At 36.5% G+C, this 18,037-nt stretch overlaps 1 protein-coding gene and 1 non-coding gene across 4 annotated transcripts; one reads left to right on the forward strand and one right to left on the reverse strand.

Moving 5' to 3' along the window:
- Positions 1-31: 31 nt before the first annotated feature.
- On the forward strand, positions 32-103 carry trnap-agg (transfer RNA proline (anticodon AGG)). Its single transcript has one exon. It is a non-coding gene; the product is annotated as a tRNA-Pro (tRNA).
- Positions 104-252: 149 nt separating this feature from the next.
- klf3 (Kruppel-like factor 3 (basic)) lies at positions 253-16,826 on the reverse strand. 3 transcript variants are annotated; one of them, XM_051900166.1, is made up of 8 exons: positions 16,540-16,826; positions 12,929-13,016; positions 8,607-8,658; positions 7,321-7,731; positions 6,696-6,912; positions 5,447-5,588; positions 3,805-3,953; positions 253-2,584 (listed from the first exon to the last, which is right to left on the reverse strand). In XM_051900166.1, exons 3-8 carry the CDS (start codon positions 8,637-8,639, stop codon positions 2,403-2,405), a joined length of 1,134 nt encoding a protein of 377 aa, XP_051756126.1. In that variant the 5' UTR covers positions 8,640-8,658; positions 12,929-13,016; positions 16,540-16,826; the 3' UTR covers positions 253-2,402. The 3 variants fall into 3 exon arrangements, with proteins under 3 accessions (XP_051756126.1, XP_051756120.1, XP_051756137.1); XM_051900160.1 differs by lacking the exon at positions 12,929-13,016 and having other exon boundaries at positions 16,540-16,822; XM_051900177.1 differs by lacking the exon at positions 12,929-13,016 and having other exon boundaries at positions 6,696-6,855; positions 16,540-16,813.
- Positions 16,827-18,037: the final 1,211 nt, after the last annotated feature.

The raw sequence follows: 18,037 nt of genomic DNA on the forward strand, positions 1-18,037 counted from the left end.
ACTTGTTATATAGACTTCCATTTTCCCAACTGGCTCGTTGGTCTAGGGGTATGATTCTCGCTTAGGGTGCGAGAGGTCCCGGGTTCAAATCCCGGACGAGCCCTTTCTTTTGATGTATGCAACAGGTAGGAAACACATTATATTGGATATATTTATATTACGAATGACATACATTTAAAACTATTTAAGTCCTGAACATCTAAATTAGTCAAATAATGAGGTAACGCTGGATAAAAATGCAATGACAACACATTTATATAAAATATTCACCATAAAAAGTTTATTGAATGATACATATTTAAATCTATATAATACAAAAAGTGTCTGAACAATTTGTATTTAAATTCACAGTTTGATATAATGACACAGCATAATATTCCCCTTGAACTGTGAAAAATATAAGTAAATTAAAAAAGACAGAAGATTCACATCTTTATAAAAATGTATATTTGTTTTGGATTAAAAATATATCATAACCATGCTTTCTATAAATTGCCCATTCAGTCATATTATTCCTTTAAAAATGTAGGCTATATATATTAATATTTCCATTATCCTATCTGATTAGTTCATTACTGTGACGTGTAGTACAGCTTTGCTGTAGTTTATACATTAGACCAAGAAACAAATGCTTCGTCCGTTTCTCTGTAATTCTTTCTTTGACTCATCTCAATCGTTTCACAAAGGACTTTTTCCTTTCTTATGTAAGAGCCCCCTTGTTCTTTTCCTCCTTCGAAATGTTCTTCAAAATTGTCCTTCAGTTGAGAAGAGAAAAACAGAAAACCGGCCTATTACAAACTGTTAAACTACTATAAGAAAGAGAAACATACTGAGATGTAGCCCAAAGCTTCAAGCTATTCATGGCCCCCCATTTATAGATATTTGCCATTTCAAATCTATTTTTAAAGTGCACTGTTTCCGTTTACACATTGCCCTTTACAAACATTTGTTCACATAAAAATGATTTGCAAAACCTACAAACAGAAAAACAAGAGTAGGCTACACTCATCCCTGCATATATCCATGATTGCCTCACATGTTAAACATATCTCTCACAAACAAAGTGTTAGCAGTAAGACAATGTTACCCATAACCTAGATGAACTCACTCTGAAAAAAAATAATGCCCCTTATTGAATGGTTCACATTTATCACATTTCTCCACCTAAACAACCCTCAGTGAAATAAAGATTTTACCCTTTTGAGCCTCAGACATTGGATTTGATAAAACACAAGACACAACAAAATATTTAGGATTATATGAATATTCATGATTACAAAAATTATTCAAATATGAATAATGGTGAGATTAAACAAACTGAAGCATTCTATAAGTCCTTGCAACTAAGATGTATGTGTTGGATGATCAAGCGTTCACTTTTAAGACCAGCCTATTAACATTTAAGACACTACTTTGACCTCTCAAACATAATTAACTGTATTTTTTAAATGTATGTGGGGTAAAATCAATACTAAAATTTCATTTCTAAAACGTAAATTGTGCATGTGCATAGTTGCAAGAACTTACACAGTACATAGTACTTACGGTAATAAACTACAGTATTAATTCATGATTACAATTAATAAAACATGTCACTGTTTTACTAGGTTAGTAATAGGTCAGGTGCTCAAAAGCTACTTTTAGAACCAAAAACAATTTTTGTCAAAACTTAACTCTAAAGAGTCAAAGTATAATGACTGACAGACCAAATCAAATAATCAGTCAGCTTTGGTCCTTACACTGAAACATGAAACACACATGCTGAATACATATACAGGATCTGCGTATACACATTCATTTATCCTAATAATATTTAAAAAAAAAAAAAGAGAAAAATTCACATTGTGCAGGTTTGACCCGAGTTGCAACCTAAAACAACATTATAAGTGAGATTATGTGAAACTGTCCAAGTTGTGTGTGTGACTGGCTACTGACATACTGCATGTGCATTTGCTTGTTTGTGTAGTGCTATAATTGGCACAATGGGCCCTCTGACCTGCAGAGGGCAAAACATAACATAACGATAGACGTTTATAGAGAGATAAGGGAGAGAGAGAGCTTGGTATCAAGAAACAGACTTAAAGGTGCCTATCGCTTTGTATTTGAATGGCATTCAATTTTGTCTATATAATGGTCACATCCACAGCACTATCAGCATTTGTTCATATCCATAGAAATGGTGACAAAATCCACTTGGGCAATAATTCTTTTCATGAAGTAAGAGCTAGCCATCGAATAATCCATCAGTTCCACTCTTTCTGCCTATACGCATCGTATCCTGGACAGGAAGGGGACGGGATACACAAAACGGCCCTTAACATCACTGAAGATGAAGCCGCTGTTGAGCAACGGCTTAATAGAAGGTGCGATTTCTGCTCCGTTCATGTGTTGCAGTATTGAGCTCACACCAGCAGATGGCGCTTCTTGTGCAGGGCGAGGTGATCGGAGCGAGAGAAGGTGCGATCACAGTCAGGGCACTGGAACGGCTTTACTCCCGTGTGTTTCCGAAAGTGACGGGTCAGCTCATCAGAGCGGGCGAACTTCCACGTACAGCCTTCCCACATGCACTTATAGGGCTTCTCTCCTAAACGGTCACACACAGAGATGGGAAAGAATATTTAGAAGAGCATGTAAGAGTAAATGAGCATTTTTATCTGTATATGGGTCAATAATAATCTCTTAGATGATAAAAAATTAAAACCCGTGAGACTTTTGTTCATCTTCGGAACATAAACGAAAATCTTTTTGATTAAATCTGAGAGCTTTCTGTCCCTCCATTGACAGCTATGCAACTACCACTTTAAAGTTAATAAAGAGATGGTAAAACTAATCCATATGAATTGAGTGTTTTAGTCGAAATTTTCTGAAGAGACTCGATCGCTTCATATGATGAACAGATTTAATTTAGGCTTTTATTCACACATAAACATTCATCAACTCACACATCAGTTGTGGTAAAAGGAAGCTCAAGCCTGTTTGCTTGATGTGCAAGAACCAATGAGGTTCATTCTTGTGTTATGCAGCATGTTTGAGCTTCCACAAGAGGTTTTTTCTTGCGGATCAGGCAGGTTCGGTTGAGCTTCTGTTTATGTTAGCTGATCAATGTTTATATGTAAATAATGTGAATAAAAAACCTAAATTAAATCTGTTCATCATAAAAAAAAAACGATCGAGTCTCTTTAGGAAATTTGGACTGAACCACTTAATTCATATGGATTAGTTTTACAATCTCTTTATGAACTTTTTGAAGCGTTAAAGTGGTAGTTGTATAGCTGACAGAGGGACAGAAAACTCTCCGATTTCATCAAAAAGACCTTCATTTGTGTTCTGAAGATGAACGAAAGTCTTGCGGGTTTGGAATGACATGATCTATTTGGGTAAACTAACCCTTTAACTTGTTTTGGTATGAATAGCATTTTTATTGTATTTTTTGACCCATATAAGGTGAACGTGATTTCACCAAGTACAACATGTTCTTGGATCAACATCTTTGTTGATCCTGGAACAACATTCTAATCAACCAATCATATTTGAGGGACAAGTTTACAGTTTATGTCAAGTTTAGGCTTACAACCTGAGTTAGTTAGCTTCTACATCAGTGTTATTCAGTTCCCTCTGATTTTAGGGAAAACTTATGGGTAGGGTTAGGTTTAGGGGTAGGGTCCAGGGATAGGGTTAGGACGAAAGTTTCAGACAGAAATGTTGCTCCAGGATCAACAAAATATTTTGATCCAGGAACATGTCTTACTTTCACAGTGACCGAAGTAATGTGTGTGTATGCACAAAAGTCTAACATATATTTACCTGTATGTGTGCGTCTATGAGCTTTCAGGTGGGAGCTTTTGGTATAGACTTTATTGCAGCCGTTGAAGTCACAGCGATGAATTCGACGCTTCTTCAATGGATCTGGAGATTCTACCTTTCGACGTACAATCACAGAGTGTGTTTTTCCCCTGTTAAAGAAGAACGAAAAAAAGAAGAATGTTTTTATTAATGGTCTTTGTTTGGAGTGCAGCTCTTGCTTTAACCACCAGGGGTCAGAGCCATACCATACAGTCAACCTCAAAGCATTGAGTAATGTATGTATTGATGACCTTAGTAAACTACACATTAGATTTAGTTTAATTACAGTATACTATTTTTGGTGCTGTTATGTGCTTCCTCTGTGATTTTTATTAGTAGTGCTTGGCTTGCTGAAGCAAGAATCCTTATTACTACTACTCACACTTAGGCCTTAACCACAAGGCACTAAAGAACGTGACTCGTTCCGCACCATTTGTGCTTTAGACATGAATAATATATCCAGTTGTGTGTGTTGAGGAAAGACTTACTTTTCTAGGTGACTGGGCTTACAATTTTCACTACATTTACTTAACAGAAATACCGCTTACTGTAAGGTCTGCCCAAAAACACCCTTTAATTAAATACATCCTGCTTCTCTCTCTCTTTCTCTCTCATCTCTCCATACACCTTACCCTCCTTGTCGGGTTAAGCTTCATCGTCTACATTACAGTATGTCACTTATTCTCCCACTTTCTGACATATGTTCCTAAAAGTAGCTGTTTTTTGGCTCCATACCCAATATAAAATTATCACTCCACCTTCCTCCTCCCTTCCTCTCTCCATCAAGCGCTCTCTCCACCCTTCCTCATAAACATTGCTTCATTTTCTTTATTTCACCACTTATTTTTCTTTCTGTCACACAGTATGTCTATAACTGAAGATAACACCACACCCATTGGAAGACATCACACATACATATCCACCGTAAAAGTCCACTAATACACAAAATAATAATGCAAAAAAAACAAAAAAACATCTACACACAAGTATAGATACGTTCCCACCCCATGAGGGTTTGAAAAATACTTGGAGACACACTGTCTCTAAAGTGCATGCTGGGGGATTTTATCAGACCCACAGCGAGAAACATCAGATATAGAAATATATGAGTTTCACCACACAAACATACACACATACTTTCATGATTGAAAGAGAATTGTAGGCCAAACCCACTATAAATGCGATCACATTTCAAGAGGTCATGCAGTTTCTTCCTACATAGATAGATAGATAGATACTAAGAGTATGTGCAGCATTTTGCATCTGTGTGTAATAATTACAGACTTCTATATGGAATCCAGTAGGTTGTTTTTACGAGCACATGTACAGTGTTGACTGTACATTGACACTACTGTAAGTGTGTGAAAACATGCTACAAAACCCCCTAAAGTGACAAGCTGTGACCTGTCTTACAAAGAACCACAATCGCATGCACAAACACAAAGTCCCCAACTTATTTTTAAGATTCTTATTCCCCATTCTTATTTTTAAGAAACAGTTTTTCATTAACATTCTCATAAGCATACATGCTGAAGTATTACCCGTTACTGTGATTTAATAAAGAACAAAGTGAGCATATAGTGTTTGAGGGCTCAGCACTCACTCATAACTCTGTGGGACAGTAATGACGGATGAGGTTATTTCCTGGCTGCGGGGATCCTGAGCGTGTTCAGGGTGGGGTTCAGATTTGATTGGCTTGAGGAGCTCATGTTTGTCTGGGGGATTCTCTGACTTCATTGTGGGAACTGAAGACAAGAGACAAGAGAGAAATCAATCAAACACACACACACACACAAAAAAAAAATAAGGCTATATTACTACAACTGTCACACATTAAAAATCATGATTGCTTGCTTAAAGGGACAGTTCACCCCAGGGGCGCCTGCGGGATTTTATCTCAGGGTACGCACGGAACTAGCAGAATTTTTTTTTTCAATTATTACGTTGGTGGGAATGATCTAATAATGTACAAAAAGACTGATCGACTGTCTCTTTCCTGCTCACACAGAAAATCTGATGCACGTAACTGCACTCCGCACTCAACATTAGAGAAAAGCTTCAAAGATTTAAGAGGCTCAATTTCTCCGTCCCAACTCAATAGTTTTAGGCCTTTTTGCAATTGTTTCAATCAAATTTAGCTGTTTTAGAAAGCGTTTACTATTTTGTCCCTGTTTTTTAAACATTAACTATCCGTAATGTCATTTTTCATGAGTGAAAAAGAAAGGAAAATAGCCAATCAGATTTCTATTCTATTCACCCATATCCCCCACACCCGCCCATGCACGCACATACACACATTTGACTTTACAACACACAAACGCACACCTTTATTTATTCTCATTCTCTCTTGCTTTTTAATATGTCATGAGTGTACGCAGATAGATTTTAATAATCAATTTTAAAATTATGTAAAAAGTAAAACGGCATTATTTAGCACCCTCTCATGGTACGCACAGTGCATACAGCCGTACAGCTGCAGGCGCCACTGGTTCACCCAAAAATGAAAATTCTGTCATTATATACTCAACCTCAAGTAGTTCCAAACCTGTATGAATTTCTTTATTCGGCTGAACACAAAGGAAGATATTTGGAAGAATGTCAGTAACCAAACAGATCTCGCCCCCCCCATTGACTACCATAGTATTTATTTTTCCTACTATGGTAGTAAATGGGGGGTAAGATCTGTTTGGTTACTGACATTCTTCCAAATATCTTCCTTTGTGTACAGCAGAACAAAGAAATTCATACAGGTTTGGAACCACTTGAGGGTGAGTAAATAATGACAGAATTTTTCATTTTTAAGGATCAAATGTGAAAATGTCTGTGTGAGATGCAGTATTTCATCCCCTTACATTGTTTGTGGTGAGCAGGATCTTCAGGTGTGACAGGTGAAATCATGATGGAGGAAGGCAGGTGTAGGGGGGAGGGGTAGAGTACAGGTAACGGCTGCAGCATAGAAATTACTGGAATGATGCCAGGGCTGGGTACAAAGGGTGTCAAAACCTGCGTCACCTGTATACCAGAAAACCCAGATGGATAAGACATGACATAAGAAATGTCTGTTGGCCTCTAAATTTTAGACAAGAAGACAAAAACAATTTCATAGTTGATGATATGCCTTCATTAATCATTAATACAGTACATAGGTCAGTGCATTACTGAGGTTCTCTCTATGATATACAATATTGTTCAAATTAGTTTTGTTAAAATTGTAAATAATAATAATAATAATAACATCTATTTTAAATCAGAACTTTAAAAAACATGCTTAGAAGATGTGTATTCAAATAAATGTATTCATGAATTCCATTTTTAATGTTTTGCAGGGTGTCATATCATGCAAACTAGCTAATTTTCAAGTATGGTAATGCCATATTTTTTTTTACACATGTTGGATTACCATGTAAATACTATGGCATGGGAATACGGTAATCATTCAGTACCATGGCACCAACAGTAAAGCATTCCTATTCTTACCGCAGGAATGGGAAGGGCCAATGGTGGGGTCAGCTGCCTTGTCTGAGATGACCGGGAAGGGCTTCCTGTTACAGAGCCGGAGCCGAGGCGAGGACGTGAGACTGGACTGGCGCGCTCATATTGGGATGGAGGGGTGGCTCTTGGCGACGATGATGCCAGAGATGATGAAGGCGACGAAACGGAGGATCTTTTGCTGACGGTTAAGTCGACAGGTTCATTCTGGGAATGATGGACATCCTGCGATTGAGGGTGCGTGTGAGGGGGGCTTCCGTAGGGATAGGGTGCTGGATAGCTGGAGTAATGGAAGTGAGGATGGTACAGCTGGGCTGCGGAAGTAGTGACCACAGGAGATACGACTCCAAAGGCTTCAGATGGTGGTTTAATCGCGATGGGATAAGACTGGTATAATGACTGCGAGAGAAAGAGAAAGAGACTTTTAACACTCCGTGAACTTGCTAGCATATTTACACATTCACATGTAGATAATTACAAAAGCAGTCATATAAAGCAGCTGTTCTGAGCAGCAGTTGAGTCTGGGGACTATAAACCCACAAAAAAAGACTAACTTTGAATGACTGAGTATGAGCCAAATTCAACTTCCCACCCCATATAAACTTCTAACCTAATAAGAAAGGAATGCATGTCCATCTGCAGTTAGAGAAAGAGAGAAAATGAGAAAGCAAGCAAGTACGAGATGAATTTTAGAGATACATTTTGTAATATCCTAATAATATACTCATGCAATTCAAAAATATCCTTATTAGTCTCTATAAATGAGTCTCCTGCTATTACTCAGAATTCAAGATCACACATGGATACTGCACTTGAACAAACACTCCGATGACCCAAGACCAGGGTGTTCAGATGGCCATGTGCCAGGCAGCCCATTGTGAGTTAGTTGGTAAGGCAGATTTGTTATTGGAAACGGAAAGTGAAGCATTGTTTTCTTTAAAATCACGTAAACCGGATGCAAAGAACCAGACAAGCATCAGGAAGTGAAGAAACATTTCAGATTAGTTCAAAACAACTTCTTTTGGCTAATACACTGGAGGGGGGTAAAAATCACAAATATAATTACAAAGAATCTGTGATTAACACTTTGAATTAAACACGAAATTTTGAAGTAGTTTTCTTGTTAAACATACTCCAGTAATCTTTGTTTTATATAATTTTACAATGTAGAAGAGATCTCTACAAAACTTTTCAGAAATTATTTGTACCATCATACCAACTATTTCTTTACAACCAATTTATTTGTGAATATTTACCCTAACAGCTGTACTCACCATGTCTGTATTTATCGAGTCACACATGAGCATGGCTGCTGCCACTGGAAGTCTGGGAAATACAGAAAACAAACAGTAGTATATCAGTTAGTGGCAAAAAGTCCCGCATCAGAGGTGTGTCGTGAGCCATCAGGAAGTCATTCTTCATTCCAAGCACACAAAAGCAGAGAAGCATGAGAGAGGTGCTGAAACACTAATCACTTAAAGTACAGGGGAAGTTAAGATGCCCAGGGCAATGAACTCTGTTTGTGTGTGGTTGTACATAAGATTGCAACACTATTAGAGCTTTTTCCACCTGACTCATTTCCCAGTATGGTCTTAGGGAACAGAGGCCACATCATTGAATTGCTACTAAATGCTACTATTTCATCCTTAGATAATGATTCATTCCTTGATCTTACCACATCTTAGGGTGTTTCTTCAACTTAAAGGGTTAGTTCACCCAAAAATGAAAATAATGTCATTTATTACTCACCCTCATGCCGTTCCACACCCGTAAGACCTTCGTTAATCTTCGGAACACAAATTAAGATATTTTTGTTGAAATCCGATGGCTCAGTGTGGCCTGCATAGCCAGCAATGACATTTCCTCTCTCAAGATCCATTAATGCACTAAAAACATATTTAAATCAGTTCATGTGAGTACAGTGGTTCAATATTAATATTATAAAGCGACGAGAGTATTTATATACTCACTGAGCCATCGGATTTCAACAAAAATATCTTAATTTGCGTTCTGAAGATTAACGAAGGTCTTACGGGTGTGGAACGGCATGAGGGTGAGTAATTAATGACATTACTTTCATTTTTGGGTGAACTAACCCTTTTAAGGGTCTTTGTTTTGAATGAAAAAGTTTGCATTAAAACTGTCTTTTTACTATGCTTTTTTTTTTTTTTTGCTGTTGTTGTTGATGCCTTATAGGTATTTTTTGAGATACTATTGTCTCAGACCCAGATCTTGAAATATGAAAATTCATCATAAAAATATTAATAATAAACTGTAAACATACACTAGTGTTCAAACATTTGGGGTCAGTAAGATTTTTTTTTTTAAGTTTTTGGAAGAAATCTCATGCTCAAGTCAACAAAGCTGCATTTTTTGGTTACACTTTATTTTAAGGTGACGTAATTACATTGTAATTACTCAAATAAGTACTGAGTAATATTAATTAACTACATGTATTTACTATAGAGTTATGGTTAGGGTTTGGTTAAGAGTTAGTTACTTGTAATTATGCATAATTTACTGTTATTACTAGTAAGTACATGTAGTAATGTGTAACTACATCACCTTAAAATAAAGTGTTACCTATTTTTTTATCAAAAATACAGTAAAAACATTAATATTGTGAAATATTATTACAGTTTGAAATCACTGTTTTTATTTTAATATATTTTAAAATGTAATTTATTCCTGTGATTGCAAAACTAAATTTTCAGCAGACATTACACAGTGTCACATGATCCTTCAGACATTTATTTGCATTTATTTGAAATAGAAATCTTTTAGGACATTACAAATGTCTTTACTGTCACTTTTAATGCACCCTTTTACTCACTCTCTCTCTCTCTGTCTCTCTCTCTCTCTCTCTCAAAAAAAAACTTTTTCAAACTTATTTCACATAAATAAAATATTAATTAAATAATTGTAAACTATGAAAACCTGATCAAAGCGTTAAATATTAATATTACTACATTTTGTACACAACAATTTACTGTCTCTCAGTTCATCATTTTCACAACAACAATCTGAAGTTAGTGTATTCAAACCATAGTTGAAAAGAAATGTGAGGCATGAAAAAAGATAAAGCAATCTCTTAAATTAATCTTAGCAAAACAAAAAGAGTCTATTTTTACTATTTTATTCCAAATATGTGAAAATGTAATTTCCCCCACAGAATGCTATTAAACAAGATCATCATTTGAGAGTTTAAAATTGATGTTGTAAGCTGAAATTAAATGAACTAGTGAGAGTGTGAAAAGTTTATTTTAAGAAAGTTTATTTTGTAAAAGTCTACAGGGTCAAAAGTGCCCATAGAAGAAGAATAATATAGCTAACAAGTCTACAATGCAAAAAGGAAGCTAAAGGCAAGGGATGAACAGCAGCACCAGCACATCAGATATCTTACATACTGTATGAGCATGTGGTCTTGCGAACACAAAAGACACAAATATATTTTGATGAACTATCTGCGCGTTTTGTCTGAGTGCACAAAGACCAACACAAAGATGCAGGTGCTCAAGTCTACAGGTGATATTGGTACTTGCTACCATTTCTATTTCCAAAAGTTAAAGTAAAAAGACCCACAGGACTTGTTTTCATTGGAACTCAGTGGAGTGCGTGGACTCAGTAAGGCAGAAACGGGATGTGGGACACTTCATCAGTGAGCCATGAGACTGACTTAATTATACGTGAGTGCTTTTACAGTCCAAAGTCTGAGAGAGAGGGGAAGAAACAGAGAGAGGGGTGAATGTAAAGTCTCTTTTTACAATCATTAACCCAGGGTGGTGCTGTTAACACACATGCATACGCACGCACACGCAGAGCAATCCATACTAGGTCCACTGAGTCCAGATACTCTCCCAGCATATTCAGTCTTTCTGAGACTTCAGACACACATATATACTTGTAAACAGGTCTACTATTGCAAGAGACAATGGCACTCACGCACACACAGGCTTGGCAAGCACTCCCATTGGCCCCAGGGTCAGGTGTGGGTTAACAAAACAACATATTAGAGCACACACACAAATACAGACATACTAATCCAAACCTCAAACTAACAGTTACAGAGTTCTATACGATCACCGTGATTTTGCCAAGTAAGACATGTTCCTGCATCAACATAGTTTATTAATCCTGGAACAACATTCTTGTGTGAAAATTTAGTGCCAACCCTATCCCTACCCCTAAACCTAACCATGCCCATAAGTTATCCCTAAAATCAGAGGGAACTGATAGGTGAATGAGAATGGTGCAGAAGCCCCTAACACTTTCTGTAAGCCTAAACTTGACACAAACTGTAAACCTGTCCTTCAAATCTGATTGGTTGATTGGAATGTTGTTCCAGGATCAACAAAGATTTTGATCCAGGAACAAGTTGTACTTGGTAAATTCAAATTCACCAGTTCCATACACCTAAAGATATACCAAAATCAAGACAAGTTACAACAGATGAGTTAAACGCTATTCATGACATCAGTTTGAATACTTTACTAAGAGTAACTAGACACTGACTTAATGTCTGTAGTGTATTAAACGAATAGATCAGCCAATAATCAAAGTTCTGCCATAATTTATTCACTCTCATGTTAAGCCTGTATGGCTTTCTTTCTTCAATTAGACACAAAATGAGAAGTTCAGCAGAATGTACAGGCTGTTCTTTTCCATACAATGAAGTGAAAGGGTGATACTGCCAAGCTACAAAAATTGCAACAACAAAAAAAAGCATTACAGTCCGATCATATTTCATTTGGAATTCTACATGCTGTATATGACCCTACATAGGACCTCACATATATCCCCGCAACCCTATAGGACAAACGGTTTGGAAAATGGATGGACGGGGGAAAAAATGAAAGTTACATAGGTTTGGAATAACATGAGCGTGAGTAAATGATGACAGAATTTTTTTGTTATCAGTTGAACTAACCTCACATTTATAAAACTGCATGAGCTCATCTTTAAGATTTTGATGAAAATAAGGGTTGTGTTTGTTAGTCATGCTCCTGTAAGAAAGGCCTCTATGAACTGTTTGAAAGTTCACTTGCAGTATAGTTGCAGTTCAAATGAAAAATGTAGTTGTAAGCTAGTTGTGTACTCAAAATTGACTACTGTTGCACTTAAAGTACACTCAAAAGTATACTAAAAAGTGGGCCAATTTAGTCTCAAGTAGTACTGAAATACACTTACAAGTATACTAGTACATTGATATCAGTATAAGATTTTGAAAGATGCATAAAGGTGCATTTTTTCTTTATTAAAACCATAAAAACAGTAATATTCCGAAAATATTATTATAATTTAAAATAATGTTTTTCTATTTTTATTTATTTAAAAATGTAATTTATTCCTGTGATCAAAGCTGAATTTTCAGCAGCCATTACTCCAGTCTTCAGTGTCACATGATCTTTCAAAAAATCATTCTAATATGCTGATTTGCTGCTCAAGAAACATTTCATATTATTATCAGTTTGAAAAGCAGTTGTGATGCTTAATTTCCACTTTTGTGGAGACCGTGAAACTTTTTTTTCAGGATTCTTTGATGAATAGAACGTTCAAAAGAACAGCATTTATTTGAAATATAGTAGTGTATACTTACCAAAGCACTGCTTTCTTTTCAACTTGTATGCAGAAGCATCAAAGCCTGATAAGCTCCTTCTTAGGAAATCCTAGTCAAACCAACAGTCCTTTTCCAAATAAAAGAGACAGTTTGTATATCGCCATCATAGTTAAACACGGACAGTTTTTATGAGTGAGTTTTTCTATATGGATTTTGTTGTGTTTATCTCAAAGGGGTGAATAAGTTCTTTATATGACAATATGATAAAGTGAGCTGTTCGCAATCACAACTATCCTCCAGGCTTGGCAGAGTTCAAGTGAATCTGTTACATTAATCATGAAACCTTTCACTGCTAGCAACAACAAAACACATACTCACACACAGATAAACTCACACAACCGTCAATTAAACTTAACAGTCTTATAAAATTCAGAGGTTGCTACACGCTCCAGATGCGGTTATTACGGAGTACCTAGACTTCATAACACATCAAATACCAATAATTATCATTCTCTACAACCAATTAAATTAAGTTTTTTAAATACTTAATTTTACTATCATTTCAGTTTTTGTAAGTTGATAACTTAATACCTCTGTCATATCACATTATTACTTTAACTTCACATTGTCGGTATCTTTAGGGTTTAGTGTCACTATTAATTATTTTTCTTGACCTCAGGCGGTGTGAATGAGTAGTTCAGATTTTTCGAAGAACATTTTAAAAGTCTTTCTGTCAAATCTACCTTTATAAATTACACACGCTCTTCACTCAACAATGCAGACCAGTGAAGTAGGCAAATCCATTAAGGCACACATACACTCAAAACCACAGAACGGCAGTGTTACGCTCTAATGCACTTTCCTAGTACAGAGAAATGGTCCAGCTTGCTGACATGGAGAAAATACAAAAACCAAAATTACAAAGTGCAGAATCTAATAGCAAGCCCATGCAAAACCCCAAAACCAAACTGAACAGCACTGGTTCAATGCACACAACCCGTCAATAACCACCGCTCTCAGATAACAGATAGGTTTTTCTGCCAGGTGTCTGAAAGATGCTTGCCCAAGGGCGAATCAAAAGATGTGATGTTTACGTGAGCCTCTCTTCCAGTGTTGCCAAGTCTGCTGTTTTCCTGCGTAATTGGGCTACTTTTAAATCGTTGCCGAGGGTTGATTTTTTTTTGCGGATTAAAGGTTAGCGCGCGTAACAAGTTGCTGGCTGCAGTTTAACAGCCATCGGTGTCACTAATAACAAGGGTTTCTGAATTCTACATATAGATGTTTTAATAATGTCCTCAAAGCATTCTCAAAAACTGGAATTTACAGAACATTCAAAAATAATGTTTTCATAACTTACTGGGAACGTTAGCAAAACATTCTTAGAACATTTTTGTTAGCTGGGTTAGATCTGAGATTGAAAGAGATCCCAATGTGGAAAACTTTACAGGTAGGCCTCTATCTGACTAAAAGATTAGATCAGATTAGACTGAAATTTAAACCGAAGACCAAATTTAGCGAGAAGGCCACAATGTGTCTGTTATTGTTTCCATAGTGAGACTAACACATACAGTAGAGGAGCTCTGCTACATGGGGGCCATAGTTTCCTTTCTTGCCTTTTCTCAAACTAAAGAAAAAGAAAAAGAGAGAGAAAGGGAGAGAGAGAGACAGAGAGAGAGGCCGAGCATTTTAACAATGGAATGCGGCTCTGAAAATGATCCTCTTTTGTAGTGGATTGTTTGTGTGTGTATTGCGATAACATCAGAGTATTGATCCAAGGAAAAAGTCGTGTAAGTGGGTGGAGGGTCCAGGCGTGTGTGTGTTAGTGTGTGTGTGTTCACTCCCCCTAGGCAGCCTCCCCTCAAATGCTGAAAACAGGAAAAGAGGCTCCATATGCCAGATGGAATGTCTGACGCAAACTTCAGCCTTGAAACAAAGCTCAGAATACAGCTGACCCTGGGACTTGGACTATGCGTTTTACTGTATTTGATTTTTACACCTAAAATGCTATGTCAACTATGCACATATATACAGTGCACCTAACTTCCATACAGTCCAAATTGCAACAGCAGGCTGTCCAATTATGAATAGCCGAACATACTCACTCTAAATATAGCCAAAGCTGATCAAAACCCAAACCAATTACTGCATGGAGCCTGAAGCCATGTTAAATAATATTTTTGACTTGAATAAAAACAGTTATATTAGATGTATATTCAACTAAAACTATGCATGCCATGCACTATTTTGCCAAATTAATATAATGCATATTCAAAAATTATTATATTGGTCTGTAAAAATATATGAATCAAGGTATTATGACATTTTGAACTGTTTGAATGTACATTAACTAAAGACCTGCCAAGTATTAATGTAATACTGTTATTTGTTAATAATTAAACTTCTTATATAAGGAGTTGCAGAGAAATTCTCTTCATTTCCTAACACAGAAATGTGACAAAATAAATGTTTAGTTAAAAACTGCAACTGAGCCAAAGCAGGCACGCATCAACTTGATCCTGCACACATGTTGCTATGGCTGTACAGTTCATTTAATTTGCCTGAAAATGAGCATTTGCATTTATGCTCTGGTACTGATCATAAATGGACTAAGAGACTGTAAATTGTGCCAATTACTTGTGCTGATACAAGATTAAAGTTAAAGTCCAGCCAAGAACACATATCAGTACAACTACATCAGTGACAGTACCGGAACAGGTACTGTCAACAGCAATAAAACAGTAAGTGCCAAAAGAGCAATATTAATAAAACTCACAATAATCAATACAAACACATGAGATGCCTGTATGTGTCAGTGACAGGGCCCTCATTATTTTGAAGTTGTTCGAATATGCACTTCATACAATAAAAAATGTAAATGACTAAATTGCATGTTTTCAGATTCTCAATTCAAGTAAGACTTTGTAATACTGTTGAAGTAAAAATGTCTAGGTGGTGTAACTGTCCAAGGATTGGAAAAGAAAAAGTAGCCTACTGTATAAAATAGAAAGGACCGCTTTAGATACTCTTAATTGTGTGTCAAAGTCATTAAATGATTAAAAATATCACATATATTACTAAATATGTTGTTCAGGTCAAATGGAGTAACCCCAATAATGTCAGAATTTTTATAAACCGTTTATTGAATATAATGATTAAGTTGTGTACACTCACGTTTTTTTCAATTAAAAAAAAAAATGGTTATTTTTTACACTATTCTACATTTTTAGAGTAATTCAATTATTATTATTATTATGATAATTTGTGTGTAGAAAATTGTCTACACCTGTTTTTCTCGGATATCTCGGACCTCTCGGACATCATCTCGGACATCCTTATTTGACATTGACCTATAAATGTTTGTCAGAACTATTGTAGGAAAGTCCACTTTCTAAAAAGGACAGAAAAAATTGAAATATATGTAGGTCTGTTTTACTTATACACACATAATTCATACTTTTGTTAGTATTTTTATGTTAATTTATTAAATATAAAAAATGTTTGATTTATTTTAAAAAAGTAACATTTAAAGATGGACTACAATGTTAGTTTACAACCTCAGGAGCAGCAGAAGGCTTTGTTTCTGCTTATTTGACTGTCGATGGTAGGCTATATAAGACAGTTGATGGTATTTGATAAAGATAGTAACTTACATGTCAGTAAATATTCCTCAAGTTAAAAGTGCGCCGTTATGAAGGACCACAGACGACAGCAACAACCCGAATCACGATAGCATGAAACACATCCAAATGACACACTTGCATTTAGGCAGACACCGTAAAACTATCCCGAGAGTTACGAAACAACTTCTTGTCCAAGCGTTTAAAGTGTCCTGAGTGAATTTAGAGTCTATCACATGATTAAGGCCGGGCGGGAGGGCGCTCGCGGGAGGTGAGGGTGGGGCGCGCTCACGGGCGCGCTCTTGGCTCCAGATACGCTCAGCCGGAGACAGGAGGGGGCAGAAGAGAAGAGAAAGGGCTGGGTGTGTGTGTGTGTGTGCCTGCCTGCCTGCCTGCCTGCCTCTCCCTCTCCGCCCTTTCCTTCCTTCTCTGTTTGTCTCTCTCTATCTCTCTTCTTTCCCTTCCTGACAAGACACGCCTCACAGAGTTTCAAAGATCTAACGAGCATGGATAAAGGTCGCCTGGTTCTGCAACAATGGAAGAAGACAAATGACTTACATAATTTACAAATTATAGAGTTTTTATTGTTGTTTGATCATGTTAATAAATGGTGCATATAGAATGCTGGGGGTTAGGTTCAAGTTCAAGCTCATTATCAAGTTCATTACAGCTACTTTCACCATTGTATTTCCAGGCCTATAGGCTCTCTCTCTCTCTCTCTCTCTCTCTCTCTCTCTCTCTATATGTATATATATATATATATATATATATATATATATATATACGTACATACATACATAACTCAATGATAGTGAAAGTATATTATTACTGAACCTGTAAGTCACGCAAAGGTGTGTTATTTAAGTAAAGTTATTAATATTGGAGTTTTGCCAAGTCATCAGCAACAATAACATATTGCATACCTGATGACGCGAATGCTCATAAAGCCAACCTATATGTCTATTTACTCGTATAATAAAGCAAACCTTTCAGATTTACCAGACCTTTACCAGAATTACTCTCGCCCCAACACTCTCACCTTGCAACCACCCACATCTCTTTCTATCTCTATTTCGCAAACACCTGCAAAACCAATACTGCACAACAGTGAATTTATTTTCTTTTTCTTTTGGCAGTTAGGGGTGTGGAAGTGGAACTGGCGAAACTCCAAACACACAAGTTTGTTTATATGCATGCATGCATTCATTATTGTACACACATCTGTGCTTTCATGTAATGCTGTGCACTTGTGCATTGATTCAAGAGGGTGTGAAATGATTATGACTATCAAGTCTATATTTTTATGACTATAATATTGTGTGTGGTTATGTGTGGGTGTGCATACAGGTATAGACAGGATTTTCCGACTTCTGATATTTCTGTGACAGCCTGTTTGGCAGTGATTAATAAGTGAAACAATAGCGTATGGTGTCATTTTGCTTTGTAAACACCTTGCCCAAAATATTTTCAGGTAAGTCCAGTTGGGCAAAAATCTGTAATAGAAAAAGATGCGGAAAATCTGGAAACTCTG

The sequence above is a fragment of the Ctenopharyngodon idella genome, chromosome 1 (genome assembly GCF_019924925.1).
Source record: "Ctenopharyngodon idella isolate HZGC_01 chromosome 1, HZGC01, whole genome shotgun sequence".
NCBI lineage: Eukaryota > Metazoa > Chordata > Actinopteri > Cypriniformes > Xenocyprididae > Ctenopharyngodon > Ctenopharyngodon idella.